The sequence below is a fragment of the Epinephelus fuscoguttatus genome, linkage group LG15, assembly GCF_011397635.1.
Source record: "Epinephelus fuscoguttatus linkage group LG15, E.fuscoguttatus.final_Chr_v1".
Taxonomy (NCBI): Eukaryota; Metazoa; Chordata; class Actinopteri; order Perciformes; family Serranidae; genus Epinephelus; species Epinephelus fuscoguttatus.
The window spans coordinates 10,873,419-10,891,167 of NC_064766.1; the positions used below are offsets into that span (position 1 = coordinate 10,873,419).

Genomic DNA, 17,749 nt, shown 5'->3' on the forward strand with positions numbered 1-17,749 from the left:
CCTGCGTGCCTCGCTCTCAAATGACTGTGCATACTTGTTGTAGACTTGTGATACGCAAGCTTTGCCTCACAGAGTTTGCACTGCACCTCATTTTCGTTTATTTTGTCGAAGTTGTTCCACACGGAACTTTTTGATGACTGTAGTCACTTTCTCTGCATGTTTCTCCTGTTTGTAGAAGAGCATCAAACTAGCTGGCAGCCCATCTCACACCGCTGTAGCAATCCTAGACTGCCCTCGTGCGGTTAGGAGCTGAATTGCATGTCAAATAAAGGGGGGAAATAAGACGGCGAATAGTAATAGTCGCATTAAAAAATCGATTTTTCAAAATAAAACGACTATTCGAAAATTCGAAAATCGTGACCCATCCCTACTGTCTGCAGGTCGGCTGCCTCAGGTACATGTTCAGATAAAGTGTTAGCCTACATACAGACAGCTTTCATTTAGTTTGTCTTTAACACTTTGCTGTTAGCACCGCCAGCGCGATGTGCTTGTGTCAACCACAATCATAAATCATAATAGCGGTCAATGAGAGACTGCGGACAGAGCGGGTTGAAATATGTCTTTGTACATGCTGATCACATGTATTGATAAAGTATTGGCTTGACTGGCAGAGGTTTTATTGCAGTTACTCACAGTAACAAGCACAGCTGTCATCAACTAGAGTAATCTTGAAGTTATATTCCCTTCATCTGCACCGCAGCCTCTCTGCTGTTGAGTTTGTGTCTGTGTGTGCGCTGTGAGGGGTGACATGCAGAGAGCAGGAGAGAGGCTGCAGAATGATGATACATGACACTGAAACTTTAAAAAGTAACGCCGATAATAGCAGCGCTTACTATTATTACGGTCTTGATTAAACTTGCCTTGGGTTGTTTAATACCGGGTCTCGGTACCGATCCCTGCCCGGGCGTTTGATGAAGCCTCCTGGTTGGCCCGGTGATAGACTTGTGTCAAACTGTCGTTACAGCCCGTCCGAGCGGTTCAAGCCAGGCTCGAATCAAACCCCCCCACTGGTGATGTAGGCTACGCATCATCTCATTTGATGTTGCCCAACGACTCCAGAATGTCATCGCATTATTTTTTTCTCAATAGCCGCAGGTATCAAAGCCGTGTTGACAGGAAAGAGGCAGAGGAGAAAACCGCAAAATCACCTGGGGCAGTGCAGGCAGGGCATCAAGGCCACTGTGGCCTTAGGGCAGATATTTTTTTCAAGGGCACAGGGCCCCGTGTGATCTAATATTTTGTTTATGAAAAACTCTGACCACATCATAGTTATAAATTTCCCTAATATTCTTGTACTTCCCAGGACAACTGACCAAATCATCTAATGCTCTCTGAGAATACAGAGAGCATTGTCTCAAAATGAATAAAAGAACCAGAATCATAAAATTCCATATACAGATTGTGCTGGGTCAATACTTGCTACTTGAAAACTGTCTTGTATCAACTGTTGACTATCTTTTAAGGAACATTATCTTGTTCACTCTTTGATCAGATAGTTCCTGATTTAATAAAAACAATTAAACTTTGATTAATACAAAGTTGTTGTTCTTGTATGAGTGCTAGTGATCAATCAACTGCTGACAATTTTAGCGTCTTTTGTTGAATAAAATAGGGGTTTTGTATTTTAATAACTTCTTAACATGAAATGTCAAAAAAGCTCTAAACCACAGAGGGAAACATATTGAAACTCTGACCCACCTCCATACAAGATGGCAGTGTTGTGAACAATGAGCTGAGCATCTGCTTTGAACTCCTCGAAGCTTTTATACTTTCCTTCAGACAGGTTCTGTGAGAGAGAGGCAGACAAACAGAGACACAGACAGAGAGAGGGAAAGAGACACCGAGACAGAGAGAAAGAGACAGAATGAGGAAAAAAACAAGGAGAGAGAGACAGTTGGTGAGACAGAGAGGCGACAAGTACAAAGAGGTCTATTCACATGCTGTGTGTGTGTGTGTGTGCGTGTGCGTGTGCGTGTGTGTGTGTGTGTTTGGTGACTGACATGTGAGGGGTCCAGGAGAGGGCAGTATACTTATTAACACACACACACACACACACACACACACACACACAAGGCAGTGCTCCAGTGTGTCTGACAGAGGCTGGGTGTGATGCACCACTGACCACAGCACATTGGAGTCCTGCTTAACCACACACACACACACACACACACACACACACACTATGAGGGGTCAAACGTTTCACCCAACCACACTACAACGCGTCACTTGCGCCTACTTAGGACACATCAGATCTAATCAAACCGTGTGAGCACACGCCTACATTTTACATAGGGTTACTATGGAGACATAAGTGTTACACACACGCCCGCTACATGACGCGCAGGCGTTGTGCGCTCCACTCACACGACGCGCTCACACATCTTATCAGTACACGTGCACAGCGCTAGTGATGGGCAGATGAAGCTTCATGAAGCATTGAAGCTTTTCATCAAATCTACTGGACAAAAAAAGCTATTACACTTAGTGGTTTGTATATATAGATCTGAACCACTTCCCGAACCAGTCGCGTGGTACAGCCAGCCAGCGAGGCTTCGGACGTCACCAATGATGTCACTCGTCTGAAACGACACAAGCCTCGATACGTGCATCGCGGAAACAGTTCCTGGATTACTCGACACACGCTTTCGAAGCCTCGGCACGGCGAGTCAAATCACTACACAGCGCATTACAAATGCTACACATACACTACACCTGCGTGTCTACGCACGCACGTCCAATTAGCAGAGTTAGCATAGGGATGCTACGTGTCACACGTCCGTAACACGACGCATTGTTGCTTCAACAGCTGACACTTTTGACCCCTGTGATTACATGACGTGTCTACGAACGCACGTCTAAATAGCATGCAAGCTAGTTAGCACAGCGATGCTACGTGTCACACGTCCGTAACACGACACGTTGTTGCTTCAACAGCTGACACTTTTGACCCCTGTGATTACATGATGTGTCTACGCATGCACGTCTAATAACCACACGTCTAGGCGTGTGCAGGCATTGCATGCGCATTGCATGTGTAACAAGTACACGGTGAATGCACGCGTAGTGCACGCGAAGCAAGTACACAGTGATGGTTGCACACACAATTTACACGTATCAAGTACGCAGTGAATGCAGTGTGTGTGTGTGTGTGTATGAGGGGTCAAACGTATCAGCGAACACACACACACACACACACACACACACACACACACACACACACACGAAATATGACCAAATTCACAATAAAATAAGGTGTTACCAATATGACCTAAAACCACAATAAATGCTAATAAAATAAAACAGAAATTCAATAAAGCGCTCAGTAGTTCAGACAATTTACAAGGTAATTTACAACCCTTAGCACCTGATAGCAGCAATTGGCACTCCTTCTCCGAGTCACTCGATCAAATTTGTACAAAATGGGCATGAAACACATATTTTTAGATTATCTGTGATTTACACTTTCCAATGACATCGTTTTCCTCAATGTCCACACATACATAATTAATATAGAAACAAGGCAGTTGTCTTTTCATTTTGTTTTTAAACTTGAGAGACTGGAAACGGAGGAAAAAAAATCCTCAGATGAATAAATGAATGAATTAGAAAATGGGTTTAAAAGTAAGTGATAATGATTAAACAGAAGACACTGGGCATGATGGTTACCTCCTGGATGTCTGAGACTTCCAGCGCAGTGTGGATCAGTCGTTTGTACATGGGATGTTTAGTGTCTTTCCCTTTCTTGTTCAGGTCCACTGCCTGCAAATGGAGAGGGATAATGTTTTAATACCACTTTATGGAGAGTTGGGGGGGGAAGGAGTAATGAAGCAGGGACACATGGAGGCAACATAGAGGGCAACTGATGAGATCTGATAAGATTTTTAAAGGGAGCAGTGGGATGAAGGGAGACAGGAAGGGGAGAACAAGAGAGTTGTGGCGGACAAGTAATGAGATTTAACACAACTTTAATAAGAGTGGAGACTGGAGAGTGAGGGAAAAGAGAAAGGGAGGGATTGAGGAAGTGCTGAAGACAAGCAAGTAGACGGAGATGTAATGGAGGAAAATCCAGATGAAGGGTGGGGTAAAGAGAGAATGAAGGGTATTTTTCCTAATTGAGGGTAGTTGTTACATCAGACCTGCCAACCTTGAAGAAAGGTTATGAGTACCACCTTACCAGACACTTGTGCGTGGTCATGAACATATGCGGACACAGCGGCACTTTTTTGTTTTTTTTTTGTTTTTTTTACCATAAAAGTCAATATGCAGATGTGGCAAACAGAAGAAAAGAGTGTACGTTTACATATTCATATCTATAGGCCTAAGCCCCACATACGTCCATAGACGCCCAATATTTGTTTTATGGCGCAGATCAAGGTCAATTTCATCAATCTGATGGTAGTATTGATCATCTGCTTAAAAAATACAGTAATATGTCCTGTTTTGACAAAAAGAAAGATTTCAAGTGGGATCCGGGGGGTTCTCCCTCGAGAAAATTTTGAAACATCACATGGCGAAATCCTATTTTCATGCAGTTTCATACAGAAATAGATAATAGATCATAGACAAGTGCATTACATTAGCATTCCTCATCATGTTCTTGTGTAGTACGACACCTATTAGAACTACTCTCTTCTTATTGCCTTGTTTTTTTCTTATAGAAATTCAGCAGACTCATCAAAATAAAGTCTTTTTATCATAAGTGTGTTATAGTTATTTAAATTTGTCTGCAATTTGCTTACCTTGGTACAATTCTCACGAGCACTGTATCGACAACAGGCGACTTTGACACTATTTACTTCAGTGTTTGCCCTACCATTTTATTAGGGGGGCACCCGCCTGTCCCCATTGAAGGTCAAGTTAATTTTATTTAATTTTATTTTCTATATAGTGCCAGATCACAAAGAAGTCACTTAAGGTAACCTTTCCTATAGAACAGGTCTATACCTTGTCCTTTTATTAAACAAACTAAATAGCCTTATGTTATTTATCTTATTTACAGACAGCGTGTCATTTCTGTCTCTACATGGTCGCGCGTTTACAATCCTCCCCTGCTCTCTGTATCGCGCACGTATGGCCCCGTTGGGGGCGCGCGCGCGCGCACACACACACACACACACACACACACACACACACACACACACACACGAGTGAACACACTAGAGGGCGTAAAAAAATAAATAAAAAATATGCAGCAATCTGATTGGCCGAAATCTTTTCGTTCCGCCTACGCACCTATATTCACCGGGTATCAACTTGAGTGACATCTTGCATAGACAAATACACTGAAACCGGCGAAATGCGCGATCGAGTGATATGCGTACTTTTAGAAAATCAAATCATACCAGCATACTTTGATGTCAAAATGCGTGCCTGGTACGCAAAATGCGTACAGGTTGGCAGGTCTGTTACATAGGCGTAGATTTCCGGGGGGGGGGGGGGGGATCCCCTTCAATATTTAGAACATTTACATTTGGGTGGTTATACTAGAGGAATATTTCAGAGAACACAACAGAAGCTACAACCACAGACTGCAGACTGATTGAAGAATTAAGGCCTTCAAGTCCAACTAAAATTATACAACTCGTGCTTTCTGCAGTCAGAAATGATGTTGAGATAAGTTTTTTATTATTATTTCAAGATAGAAAAACTCATATTTTGAGTAATTTCAAAAATCCCTTTGCCTTCAAGCTTCTGACTGGATGGACTAGTGTGCGTATTTGAGTGACAGTCACCTGTCAAGATACAATGTGAACAAACTTGTGCTGGTAACTCAACTGGGTACTAAATAATCTGGCCTAGTGCAAGTATGAAAAAGGACGACAAGGTGAACAGCAATTTATAATCACTGCATTGACTTTCATGCAATGCTGCATTCATTTAACAAATTAAAAATTCTTAGAGTATAAGAATAATGCAGCTTTTTCTTGTTACCAGTGGTCATAATATCAAATAATCAATACAGTCCAACTCAAGTAAAATCAAGCACAACACAACAATCATTCACCTTGCAAAATAGAGCCTAAATCTGCCAAAAAATACATGTATTTCTTACTGAAGTAATATGAAAAGAATTTGAGCAATAGGATTGGGAAAACAATCTGCTGTTTTGTCACAAGTAGGTTTGATGGGCTGAAGCATCAGAAGAAACAGATAGTTGTTCTCACCCTCTCCTTCATACGCTGCACGATGAAGCGCAGGTATTTACTCATCTCCTGTTTGTTCAGGTTCTTCTTTTTACTGCCCTGCAAGAAGAAAGGTGGGACCAGGAAAGAGAGAGGGAAAGGTTACATTAGTTTTGACCTGACCCTGTAATCCAAATGCTCTCATACACTGATACACTTAAAATGTTTATATATAATCGCCCAATTTATGTCACTAAAACATAGCAAAAATACACAAAGGCAAGAGCCTTGCAGAGGAGACGGGAAGTGAAAAGAGGAACAAGAGGGAAATAAAGACAACGAGACACCGAAAAAGAGCTGCCAACAAGAGAGAAAGAAAAAATGAGAAAAACTGAGTAATAGTTCATTGTTCTTCTTGATCAGCCATCTCTGTTGGCACTTGCAGTGAAACCAACAGGTAGTTATTGGCTTTCTGGCTACACCAACATTAGTTTAAATGGCAAATATTGACACTACTAACACATTTTGTGTTTCTGCAATAAACTAATTTCTTGAATGTTGTGAAAATAAACCTTTAATTGGGAGAGAGATTAAAAGAAATTCAGTTGAGTCAGGAAGATTTCTGCAGGACAAACCTGACTTGTCTCTGTCGACACTGGATTATTAAAGAAATTACATTTTACTACATATGAGAATAACAAAGATTTCCAGTATCACAGTGTGGAAGGATGAAAGATCATAACTTGTAGAAGCACATTTTATATACAAAATCACTTAGAGAGTCTGCAGCTTAAATTATATCACCTTTTTTCTCATTACATCACCTTTGGAAAGGTGCCAGCTTTTGTTTAAAACATAATTTTTGACTTGATTACCTTCTCCCTCTAAACCCTATTCCAAATCCTTAAACTGCCCTCTGAAGTAAAACCATACATAATAGCCATTAAAGAGTGTTTGTACACACTCCCTGTGTGACCACCTACCCTGCAGACGACACACTGCCAGTGGGACCCTCCATCTCTGGGCTTGAAGTCCTCTGACAGACATTTGAGGTGGTAAACCCGGAAGCAGTTGTCACATGCAAGGACATCGCCCGGTAGGTGACACTCAAAGCAGTACCAGTCGTGGCTCTCTGCCTCCCACTCCTGCAGGAAAGACACAGCAGAACACAGAGTTTGGGTGACCCCCCCCTCCAACCTGCGAACCACAGCAGGGGGGGGCAAACAACCTTCTTCATCCTCCATCCTGAATTAAAACTGGCTCTGATTGGACTCCTGGGTGTCAGGGTGATTCAAATTCGATCCCACACCACTGAACTCGACCTCCTCACTCGATGAAGCAAAAGCAAAAAAAACATCTAGATGCCTGTAACTGAATTTGTTTTGCATTTGTATAATTTGTATTCCACTTTGTAAGCTGAATAAAAAAGAATATTGACTGGAATCCTGTTAAAAGTGACCGCAAGGTATACAAAAAGTGTCACTACTTTTTAGTTGCTACGGTTTAAAAATGCACCAACATATCCCGGCACTGCATAGAAAATAAGAGTTAATAAATTCCAGCTAGGGTGACTAAGTAATTCCAGATCTGGTTACATCTAGGCATACTCAGTGTATTTCCCTAGCAACTTCAATATACACCATTTCAATGAAATTCTACACGAGGCACTCTAAATGCAAATTTAATAATAATAGTTTAAAAAAAAATAAATAAATTATACGCTCCATGAAAAAAATTAAAATTTTTTTTTTTTTTAGAAATTCTACCTTCTTCCTGAAGGTGAATATGGAAATAAACCTGTTGTAACAGTACTCAATGAAGGAAGAGTAAAGAAGCTGAGGTGACTTTTTTGTAAAGCTAATTTAGAAAAGTCACACTGGCCTTAGCAACAGCAGTTGGTGACAGCATGGAGTTCATGGCATTGTGCCAAAAGGTCGCCCATTCAAATTGTGAACCCGCTGAGAAGATGTAGGTGGAAAAATGGATGAGAAAAAAAAATCCACCCTTCTATAAAAATACACTTTTCAGCAAGAGACCTTTTTTTCTGCTTGTGGAGCTACGGAGTGCCAAAAGAAAAAAATAAACCTGTTGTACAGAGTTGCCCCCAAGTGTGAATATGTAGAATTGTATTATTGCCAAACTTCACTCCGATTAAAAAAAAAAACATCTTCTGAATCCTTTCCAGAATAAATCAAGTTTAAAAAATATGTAATGATTGAGTGTCACAGGGAAAAGGGGGGGAATCACTGACTTATACCCAGAATACATTAACTACATAAAAAAGCAGTTATGTGTATTGTTGACAAGTTTGTGCATGTACCACACACCGGTGTATCAAGTACATGTAGTCTTTGTACAACTACACACAGGTCTGAACCATTCTTTAAAAAAATAAATAAATTTAAAAAAAAAACTGATGTGCGTTTCACCAAGCAGCGCTTTGTGTATTCAAAGGAAATGTCTGGTGCCTCTTATTAGATAGTTATTGGTTTGCCTTAGGGCTGGGTATCAAACTTCCAATACTTTTTTTGTACATACCACAATTGTGTTTAAAGCAGTGGATCTCAACCTGGGGTCCAGAGGAGTTCCAGACGGTCCCCCCAAAAAATGGGGAATAGTGTATTTTCACAATTTTACTCAATACACGTGAGCCCAGTGTGACAACTACAGAATCTGTGGTCTCAATCATATCTAACAACCAAAATCCTTTCAGATGAAGGTCCCTAAAGCAAAATCTTATCAAATGGGGGTCTTTGATCTAATGTGTATCAGTTTAGGAGTCCTTGACATGAAAAAGGTTGCGAACAACTGGTCTAAAGCAGCATGTATCAAAATCTGCCCAATAGCAAACATTGGTTCTGAATACCAGGTCAGATTTGTAGTCTTGTTTTCATTTTCTTTAATCAGATAGTTCTTCATTCAATCAAAAATTCAGACTACAGCAAAGATCTTGTACAGATGCACAACCTATTCCATCTGAGAACTTTGATTCTGGAACTCTTCAGGAGAAAAAAAAATCTGTTATATTTATCAAAGCTAGGAATTTTAGTATCATAAAAGGTATTAGCACCAAAACTCAGGTGCTGTACTTTATATCACTGTAAAAAGGAAAACATTGCATATTGTAATGTTCTTAATAAAAAAAGATCATAAACTGCCTTATTCTGTGATAATTTAAAGTTTAATATCAAATTATCTGTGTGTTTGTGTTCATGGCTGGAAGGAACGAGGCAAATCTGACAACTTATTTAATGCATTCCTGAATGCCAATGCATACATGATGCAGTAGTAGTTTCCATGAGGGGTTCAAGTGAAGGGCACAGAGACGGGAAGTATGAACCGCTAAAAATTCAACTACTTATCAGTCTGTCAAGAGTCCAACTACTCCCACTCACAGTCTGGACTGACTTAGTAGGGGAGAGCAGTAAAGTCGTGACTGAGTTCTGCTAAATTAAACCTGAAGAAAAAAAAGTCTCTTTTTTGATCTTTTCTCCATGTGTTCATGTGCTGTAGGCTGGAGGAAGCACACTAGATTAAGCTTATAATTGCAGTGATGATCAGGTTTAGAACTTTCTGAGGAACTCTCACTGATAAGAGGTTGCTCAACATGGTGGTTTTGATGACAAAAGAAAATCCTACCAGGAAAGTGTTTTCCAAAATAACCCTGATAAGCAGAAGACTTTAACAAGAACGTACACTGCAGAAGCAAAATACAGATTTAAAGCCCCTCTGTCTGAAGTGTAGGGCCGAAACGAGCCCAAACACAACCATAAATAGTCATGAGGACAAAAGGATTGAGGACAACTCTGACAACCACCCTACTGTGTCGCTGCGAGACAAAACGCCCTGATCAGAAGCAGGACCTGCCAGGAGTAAGCACTCCACACTCTGAAATCCAGGGGTTCATTGGGGGCTCTGTTAAGGGATAATCTTAAACTGTTTGATACCTCACCTACGACTGGGCGATGTACAGAAAATCAAATAGAGTTATTTTTGACCAAATACCTCTATATGAGTATTGCAACAATATTGCAGAGTTGACTATTGGTGCTTTTACAAAATATTTTCACAATTGGATTTTTAATAAATAAAGGCTAAAGGCAAATCATAGAACAGCTAGAACAGCCTGGTAAGTTCAGGCAATTAAACCACTCTACCGTAATGCAGCCTTTAAAACCAAGACAAGACAACACCATATTATGATATCCACAATCCAAGGCGATATGTAGTCCCAAACTGATGTAATATCAGTATATTGCCTAGCCCATACCTCATGAGAATCAAATATTCTTTAAACTTTTACCACCCACGGGATGCTAGTAAAGATTCTTAAGATCAATAAATTTATTTGTCGATCGAATTTGGGACTGCATCTCTATATATTGCATATATATATATCATCTTTATATGTTGTAAGGTAAATGATCATTTGTTGCACCCTACTCTAATAAATCAATATATTTTTTATCATAATGGTCAGATCACATCCCCACTTCAAAAGGTTCAACTGAGAACAAAGTAGTCTTTGTTAAGTGCATCTACTGTGTCCACATATTCTCAGATAATCAGAACTGAAGGAGAGAAATTTCTCCAGAGTTCACAATTAAAGCTCATCTAGGTGTGAATACACACAGAAAATCCATCCACAGATTCCTCAAAGGGACTTCTACTTTTTAGAGCGTAACAGACTCTTCACCCACACAAACACTTGACAATATAGAAATGGTCCTCGTGTTCTGTCGAATGTCAAGAGGCACTTCCCTATTGTTGGGCTGTCTGATGAAAGACAAGTGGCTGACTTCAAAAGCTGCAGCTCTCTGAGCCTAGACACAGTGTCTGTGGTTCCACAGCAAAGTGAGTTTCTACAGGAGTGTGGAGAGGACTGGGCCCGAGCAAAATCAGATATCATTACAGCAACATAATGCTTGTTAAAATAATGTCATGCAAATATCAGACATTCTGATAAAACTGATTTAAACCAAAGCCCTTACCAGCAAAATCAGGAAAAAAAAACTTGAAAACAAAGCCAGAGAATCTGCTTTGGGGTTCAGATCACTTCTCTAAACATCCGTTAAATACCTCTGTGTGTTTTGGAGGGAGAAATGGGCCTCAACTAAAAGCTGCCAACAAGGGCAGGGACTTGGATGGTGACAGAGGAGGAGCTGCGCAGCCAGAGCGTTGGCTGCCTTAAGCCATCTTTCCCATTGCTTTCCTACTCTGGTTAACAGCTCTGCACTGTCCGTCTCAAGCTGGGACATGCCAGAGAGCCGAGAGAGGCTGAGCAGCAGGGTGGGCATGCTTTCTAGCGACCTACACACAAACCCCAGGATTCATCTCCACCTCCTTCTGTTATTAGAGGTAAACTGCATCACATGTAGTCTGACAGATCCACATAAATCTGACACTGCCCTGTAACCGAGTATGCACTTCTTTAAGCTTAACCAAGTTTTCCACTGGTTTTTATCTCATAAAAACTATTTTCAGACAGTAAATTCTTGACTGCATTTCAAGATTTTGGCTAGTGTTCACACCTCCCCCTGTTGATGCCCATGTCAAATGAGATGTATTACCAACAACATATTACTTACAGAAGTGCAACTGCCACAAAATTAAGATTAATTATTAATTATAATCAAATCTGTTAATATTTATTTTTTTCTGTGTACTACATGCTTTGTACGAACAAGGTTAAGAGCTGAGTGCTACATACCACTCGAGGGTAGGCGTGAATAACATGGATAAAATTGTCTACCACGGTTTAAAGGACCTGTATACAATACACAGAGTAGTAACATAGCCGCAATCAAGTATTTGCTATGTAAAGATGTAGGGTAGTAATGGCATCCTGAGAAGAAAATGAAGTCACACTGTGTGTGTGTGTTGTAATCTGAGCTTCTCCGTTCGTTGTTGTGGTAAACGAGCCAACGGTGCGTCCATGTAAGTCCCTGTGTATATATCCCACTGGCTAGCTAATTGATGCCACTCCGCACTGCATTAATTTGGTGGTCACCACTAACAACGCCACCCCAACCTACGACATCTTCAGAGAAGCGCAACGCCCATACCCACTTGTAAACACTGCTGCCTCTCTCAGTACTGTTGCTGTTGTTAGCACCATTAGCTGCCAGCTACGAACAAGGTTAAGAGCTGAGTGCTACATACCACTCGAGGGTAGGCGTGAATAACATGGATAAAATTGTCTACCACGGTTTAAAGGACCTGTATACAATACACAGAGTAGTAACATAGCCGCAATCAAGTATTTGCTATGTAAAGATGTAGGGTAGTAATGGCATCCTGAGAAGAGAATGAAGTCACACTGTGTGTGTGTGTGTTGTAATCTGAGCTTCTCCGTTCGTTGTTCAACGCCCATACCCACTTGTAAACACTGCTGCCTCTCTCAGTACTGTTGCTGTTGTTAGCACCATTAGCTGCCAGCTGCCAATTCAGTCACCTCCATATTGAGAACTGTGTACACACAACCTGAATAAAACTCTAAATCATAGATTTGCTCTGAATATTGCATACTACTATAAGGAATTACAATAAATAAAAATCAATGTGTATTGTTAATAAAACAAATTTTAGAAATTAACGGAATAATTGCAGATGGATTGAATAGCCTGATATAAATGTCTGGTATTGGCTTATTAAGAAAATGAACTTCCTAACAAATCAAAGCACTGTACTTCAAGGCACTTCATTACTGTAATGCAAAATTCAAATTAGTCAAATACCGCCATGAAACGGTCCTCTTGAGTGATATGAAACATGGCTTGTATTGTTATAATGTTAAAAAAAAAAAAAAACAGTTTATAAATAACTAACAGTAGAGAAAACAGTATACATCTATATCGTCTCACAGCATATAGCCCACCTCTATTTCAGGATTTCCTTCAGGAAATGGTTTAACCAAGATGATAAACCACACACGTTAAATACACAGCATTAACTGTGTAAAACAGTGTCTCTATTCCTCTTCCCCATGGGTAATATTTTATTTCATGACTGTAAAAATTATTTCTAATGTTAGTGGAGGTGGTCATTGATTCAAGCGAAGTGGCCAACCTCCATTATGAAACTCCCCGGGAGACCCTGCGTTCAGTAATATTACTAACAGTGTTCTCACACAATGAACAAAACAAATTCATCTGAGAGCATCATCCATTTAGACCCTTGTAGAGCATCCAGAAAAAAGGTTTAAAAACAAAGTAAAATCACCGAGGACAGTATAAAGATGACAACAGCTTTTGAATCAGTAAGTTCACCACTCTTTGTCAAAATAGTGGGTTAGTAAATCAAATGACATAATGTGTATTTGGGCGCTCTTTTACAGTGTATAAATGGTTACTGTCAAAGTGCATCAACACATCATATCACGTTCATTATCATGCATCACAAGTGCGCCGATTCAAGTTAGTTTAACCACCAAACTTTCAAACTATTAAACTATGTAATTCACACTATCAAATATGCTAAATTTAGGTTATGGATTCACAGATAAAGGCAATTAATTCGAGCAAACCTGGATTTAATCCAATCTGACTTGAGGCAGTGCATTCAAAAACTTGTTTTTAAGAGCTATTTGTATGTGTGTGTGTTTATGTGTATCATCATGGCAAAATGCGGTGAGAAACCTACTTTAACAGGAACTACCACACAGACCCTTTTGAGTACTTTGCAAGGTGTTTATATATCCGTCTGTCTGCCTGTGGACAGATTTTGTCACCAAGACAGCATGTCAAACATGCAAGGTGCAGTCACAAAACTTGACAAGTTTGTAGTAGAGATCACAGTAAAGGCCAAGTGCAAAGATAGGTGTTCAAGCAAAGGCGCCACAAGTAGGGGGTAAGAAGTAGGAAAGAGACCATTGGCCCCCCACACACTTTACACCCCTGGCCCACATCTGTTTTAAGATACAGATTGGCATTGCAGCTGGAGTGATCCCATCGCAAGACGGTCTCTAGTTAAATGTTATGGTAAGTGTTGAAACGTTGTGGTTATCAGTTTAAGGAGTAAATATCCCTGAGGTTAAAACAAGGACACAGCACATGCCAGCTGGATTGAATCCAGGCACCTGTAGAGGAAGAGCTGCCTCTGTGTCTCACATTCAAACTGTGTCCACCGAGTAATCGCTAACCTAAAAGAGCCAGTTGGCTGTGTTACTAGCAGCAGGCACGAAGAAAACTGAAGAGCACAACCACACAAACCACAACCACACATCCCTCCCCCCGCCTCCACCCTGTTTCATTAATTAAAAATGAAGAAAAAAATGCATGCCAGACAGAAGTTAAGAACACGGCAGAACACCCCCCCCACCCCCACCCCCTGAGGAGAACTACAACTACCAAGACCAAAATACTACAAACGCACAGATGCTTGCTACCAACCTGCGGCTATGCTAGCATTGCTTGTCATCTTACATGATTCAATTAACAAACACTGTTTAGTGTTTAAGCTGATATTTACACTTGATATTTGACTCTGGTTGGCAGCATCTAACTGCTGAGAACCAGATACGGCTTTGAGCTATCCCAAGTGAGTGTTTTTGTTTTTAACCAAGCAACGGCACATCAGTAGATAAGTAGCGAGCACATATTTCATCAAGATCACTGTTCACTTCCGTAGAAACAGAGCTGCAATGGACTTTCATGAAGCTTTTTACAGCAGAGCTGAATGACAGCAAGTAGCGTCTGGCAATGTGTTTAACATAATGCACTGTAGGCAAATTCCAAACGGAAACCTGATATGTTTTCAGCTCTCACCTTGTGTGATAATTTCGTTTAAGGTGCAGCGAGCAGACTCAGTCACAAGCATTACACAGTGCGAGAAGACTGAATTTCTTGCCACTGGCACAGATGGGTTTCCGTCTAATTTTAATATAGCCTACAACTTTTACGCTTACCAGAACATTACAATATGCCGTTTAGACTTACTGCAACCTGCATAAAAAAAGATTCACTCAAATCCCTGACAGCACTGCATTTGGCAGAACCGATTTCTCACAGAATGAATGTTAGTTGAGAGGGGGGGAGAGAATGAGGGGATCAAATGAGGGAACAAACCCTGAATTTGAAAATAACAATGCAGTCCTTACCTTGCTTCCCTCGGCTTTCGGCTCCTGTGATTGCAAGTGATTCAGAGAGTAGTGTTTAAAAGTCCTGCTGCTAAACGACCTGAGCTCCGCTGGACATTGGACAGTGTCATGTTGTGAGAGAGATTATTTTGTCTCCAATAATATAATTATTTTGTACACATGGACCCCACAACAATTAAATTCCCCAATCTTGCTTGTTTCTTTCCACAATGTCCATAACTACTCCTTCTGGCCTGCAATTGTAACAAATAACCTTTGATGCAAATATTTTATCTATAAAATGTACTTTCATTCGATATAACTGCTCCATGTTTTGCACATGAGCATGTCAAAATTAAAACCACTGACTAATTTGTGTTAGCACTAAGAAAAGCAGATTAGTTTCTTTATATATTACAACTATTCTGACAGAAATTACATCAGTTATTTTTGTTTTTCCTGCATGATCTTTCTTTCTTACAGCTCACTGGTAATGCTTATGTTATAGTTGAATGGGTAAAGTATAACAGATACTGCCAGGGTGTTAGCACCCTGGTGCAAAAAGCACTGGGATTAAAGCAGCCACCAAATGCATGTTAATGGAACTTTCATAGTAATCCATTAAGTGCTCTTTGCATTACAAATGGTGAAAGGCATGAGGATGCTCCCCAGGTAGCGCTGATACACTGTGAAATGACAGTGCTACTGTGACAGAGACAAGTGAAAGTGTCGCTACACTGTAAACCAACAAGGGAAATAAGAGAAAATGAAAACAAGGACTTCACATGAAATAAGGTAAAATATTAATATCACGACGCTGCACAGCAGAGGGCTGCCTGAGCGAGTCAAAACATGATACATATTTAATGGTGTGCATTTTCATATACACACAGAACTAAGTCCTTGATTTGGACAAAATATCACTCTTCTTCTTGAACTTAAACACCTCTTCTGTCTGGCTCTTATTTCTCCACCAAGTCCTTCTTCATCATGCTTGATCACTGTAAATATTTGCTCGCTGTAATGTCTGTGTGCTGTGACTCTGTTAACACGGTGTTCACACTGCGAGCAACTTGACAGATGGGTGGCTATAACCTGACAGAATCTGTGTGCTTGTATCAAATGGGGCTCATGTGGCAACTTCATCACTGAAAATGTGTTACCAAACAGGCTAGTTTTTCTTTATTAGCCAAATGGTCTGTTTATTGCTGCTCTGATCTTTGTCGTTCTGAGTTTATTTTCACTTTTTTTCTTCTTCAATTGACATATAGGGACATAGCTCCATTATAAACTGAAGCACTAATCTAAAATTAGTCTAAACCAGAGAAAAAAATACTGACACACCCATAGATGACAGTGACACATGCAGCCATTCTACAAGGTTTATATCTATTTAGAATTATTATAATCCCTGAAGGAGCTGCCAACAATTAGTTGATCTATTATTCTAAGAGCTTTTTATATCAATCTTTCATGCAAGAATATCAATTTCATTTTAATAATTCATATTCCAGCTTTGGGTTTTGGACTGTTGGTCAAAAAAAGAAAGAAAAGATATCACACTGGGTTCTAGGAAACTGTGATGACCATTTTTCACTGTTTTCTGATTTTATAATCTAGTTTTATTAGACCAAACTAGTCAGGGCTCGACAGTACGAGCGTGTCACTCGCATTTGCGACTAAAACTAGATGTGTGCAAACTGTAAAAAATATTTAGGGGCACATGTGCGCATAAAAAAAATCAGCCGAAGCAGCCTATATTTTTGTTAATAAAAAAATATGATAATCTAACCACAAATGTTGGAGGAACTCCAGCCGCCTTCCCTCTTTCCTCTTCCCCGTGTGACATGGTTATGGGCGGCTTTCCAAGCCAATGTCGGCACAATGCGCTCTTGTGCCGCGGTAGCATATACACAATGAATGGGTTCGTCGGCGGAGGTCTGCACTTTGTGCGCTCTGTGTGAAAAGGGCTTAAGTCCCACTGTTGGCAGCGTGGAAATAAGTCAAAGTGTGGAGGAGATTGACCGGGTTAAGCGGTGGATCTCCGGGGAAGCCTGCTCCGTTCTCCCCGTAGTTCAAATAATTTCAACTCTGAGCGCAGTGCTCGGGCGGAAAATCAGAGCAGTGCACGACGCCAAGGGTAGCGGTGCCGCTTTGTCAGACGTTGCTGCCCTCTCCATAGACAAACAATGGGACAGCCAGCGCAAAGCGGTTTTACAGCTGATCATGTGTAGAGGCCTTGAGGGACCGTTCGCCACGGTACCGCTGCTGGGCAGGGTGGAAATAGAGCCTTTTTCACACAGAGCGCGCAAAGTGCAGACCTCCGCCGACGAACCCATTCATTGTATATGTGCTACCGCGGCGCAAGTGCGCACTGCTCTGCTGCCGAGCTGAGCAGCGCGCGAGAGGGCGCATGTCGCGGCGTCTGCGCGCTGTGATGAAACCTCGGCGCTGCGCGTCAAATAGCAGAGAAGAGTCTGAAGTAGAGCCGGAAGCGGTCACCATGGAGCTGTAGCTCTCCTGAACGAGCCTGTACTCCCCCAAATCCTGT

At 40.9% G+C, this 17,749-nt stretch overlaps 1 protein-coding gene across 4 annotated transcripts in view; it reads right to left on the minus strand.

Moving 5' to 3' along the window:
- The window catches only part of zmynd11 (zinc finger, MYND-type containing 11), a 40,832-nt gene that overhangs the window by 12,992 nt on the left and 10,091 nt on the right, over positions 1 to 17,749 (minus strand). For 3 of the 4 annotated variants that reach the window (XM_049598241.1, XM_049598238.1, XM_049598242.1), the window contains 5 exons: positions 15,220 to 15,243; positions 7,106 to 7,267; positions 6,165 to 6,242; positions 3,667 to 3,759; positions 1,699 to 1,786 (listed from right to left, as the gene is read on the minus strand). In XM_049598241.1, the coding sequence (XP_049454198.1) occupies positions 1,699 to 1,786; positions 3,667 to 3,759; positions 6,165 to 6,242; positions 7,106 to 7,267; positions 15,220 to 15,243 (445 nt within the window). The remainder of the gene's footprint in view (positions 1 to 1,698; positions 1,787 to 3,666; positions 3,760 to 6,164; positions 6,243 to 7,105; positions 7,268 to 15,219; positions 15,244 to 17,749) is intronic. The other variant, XM_049598240.1, reaches the window with a different exon arrangement.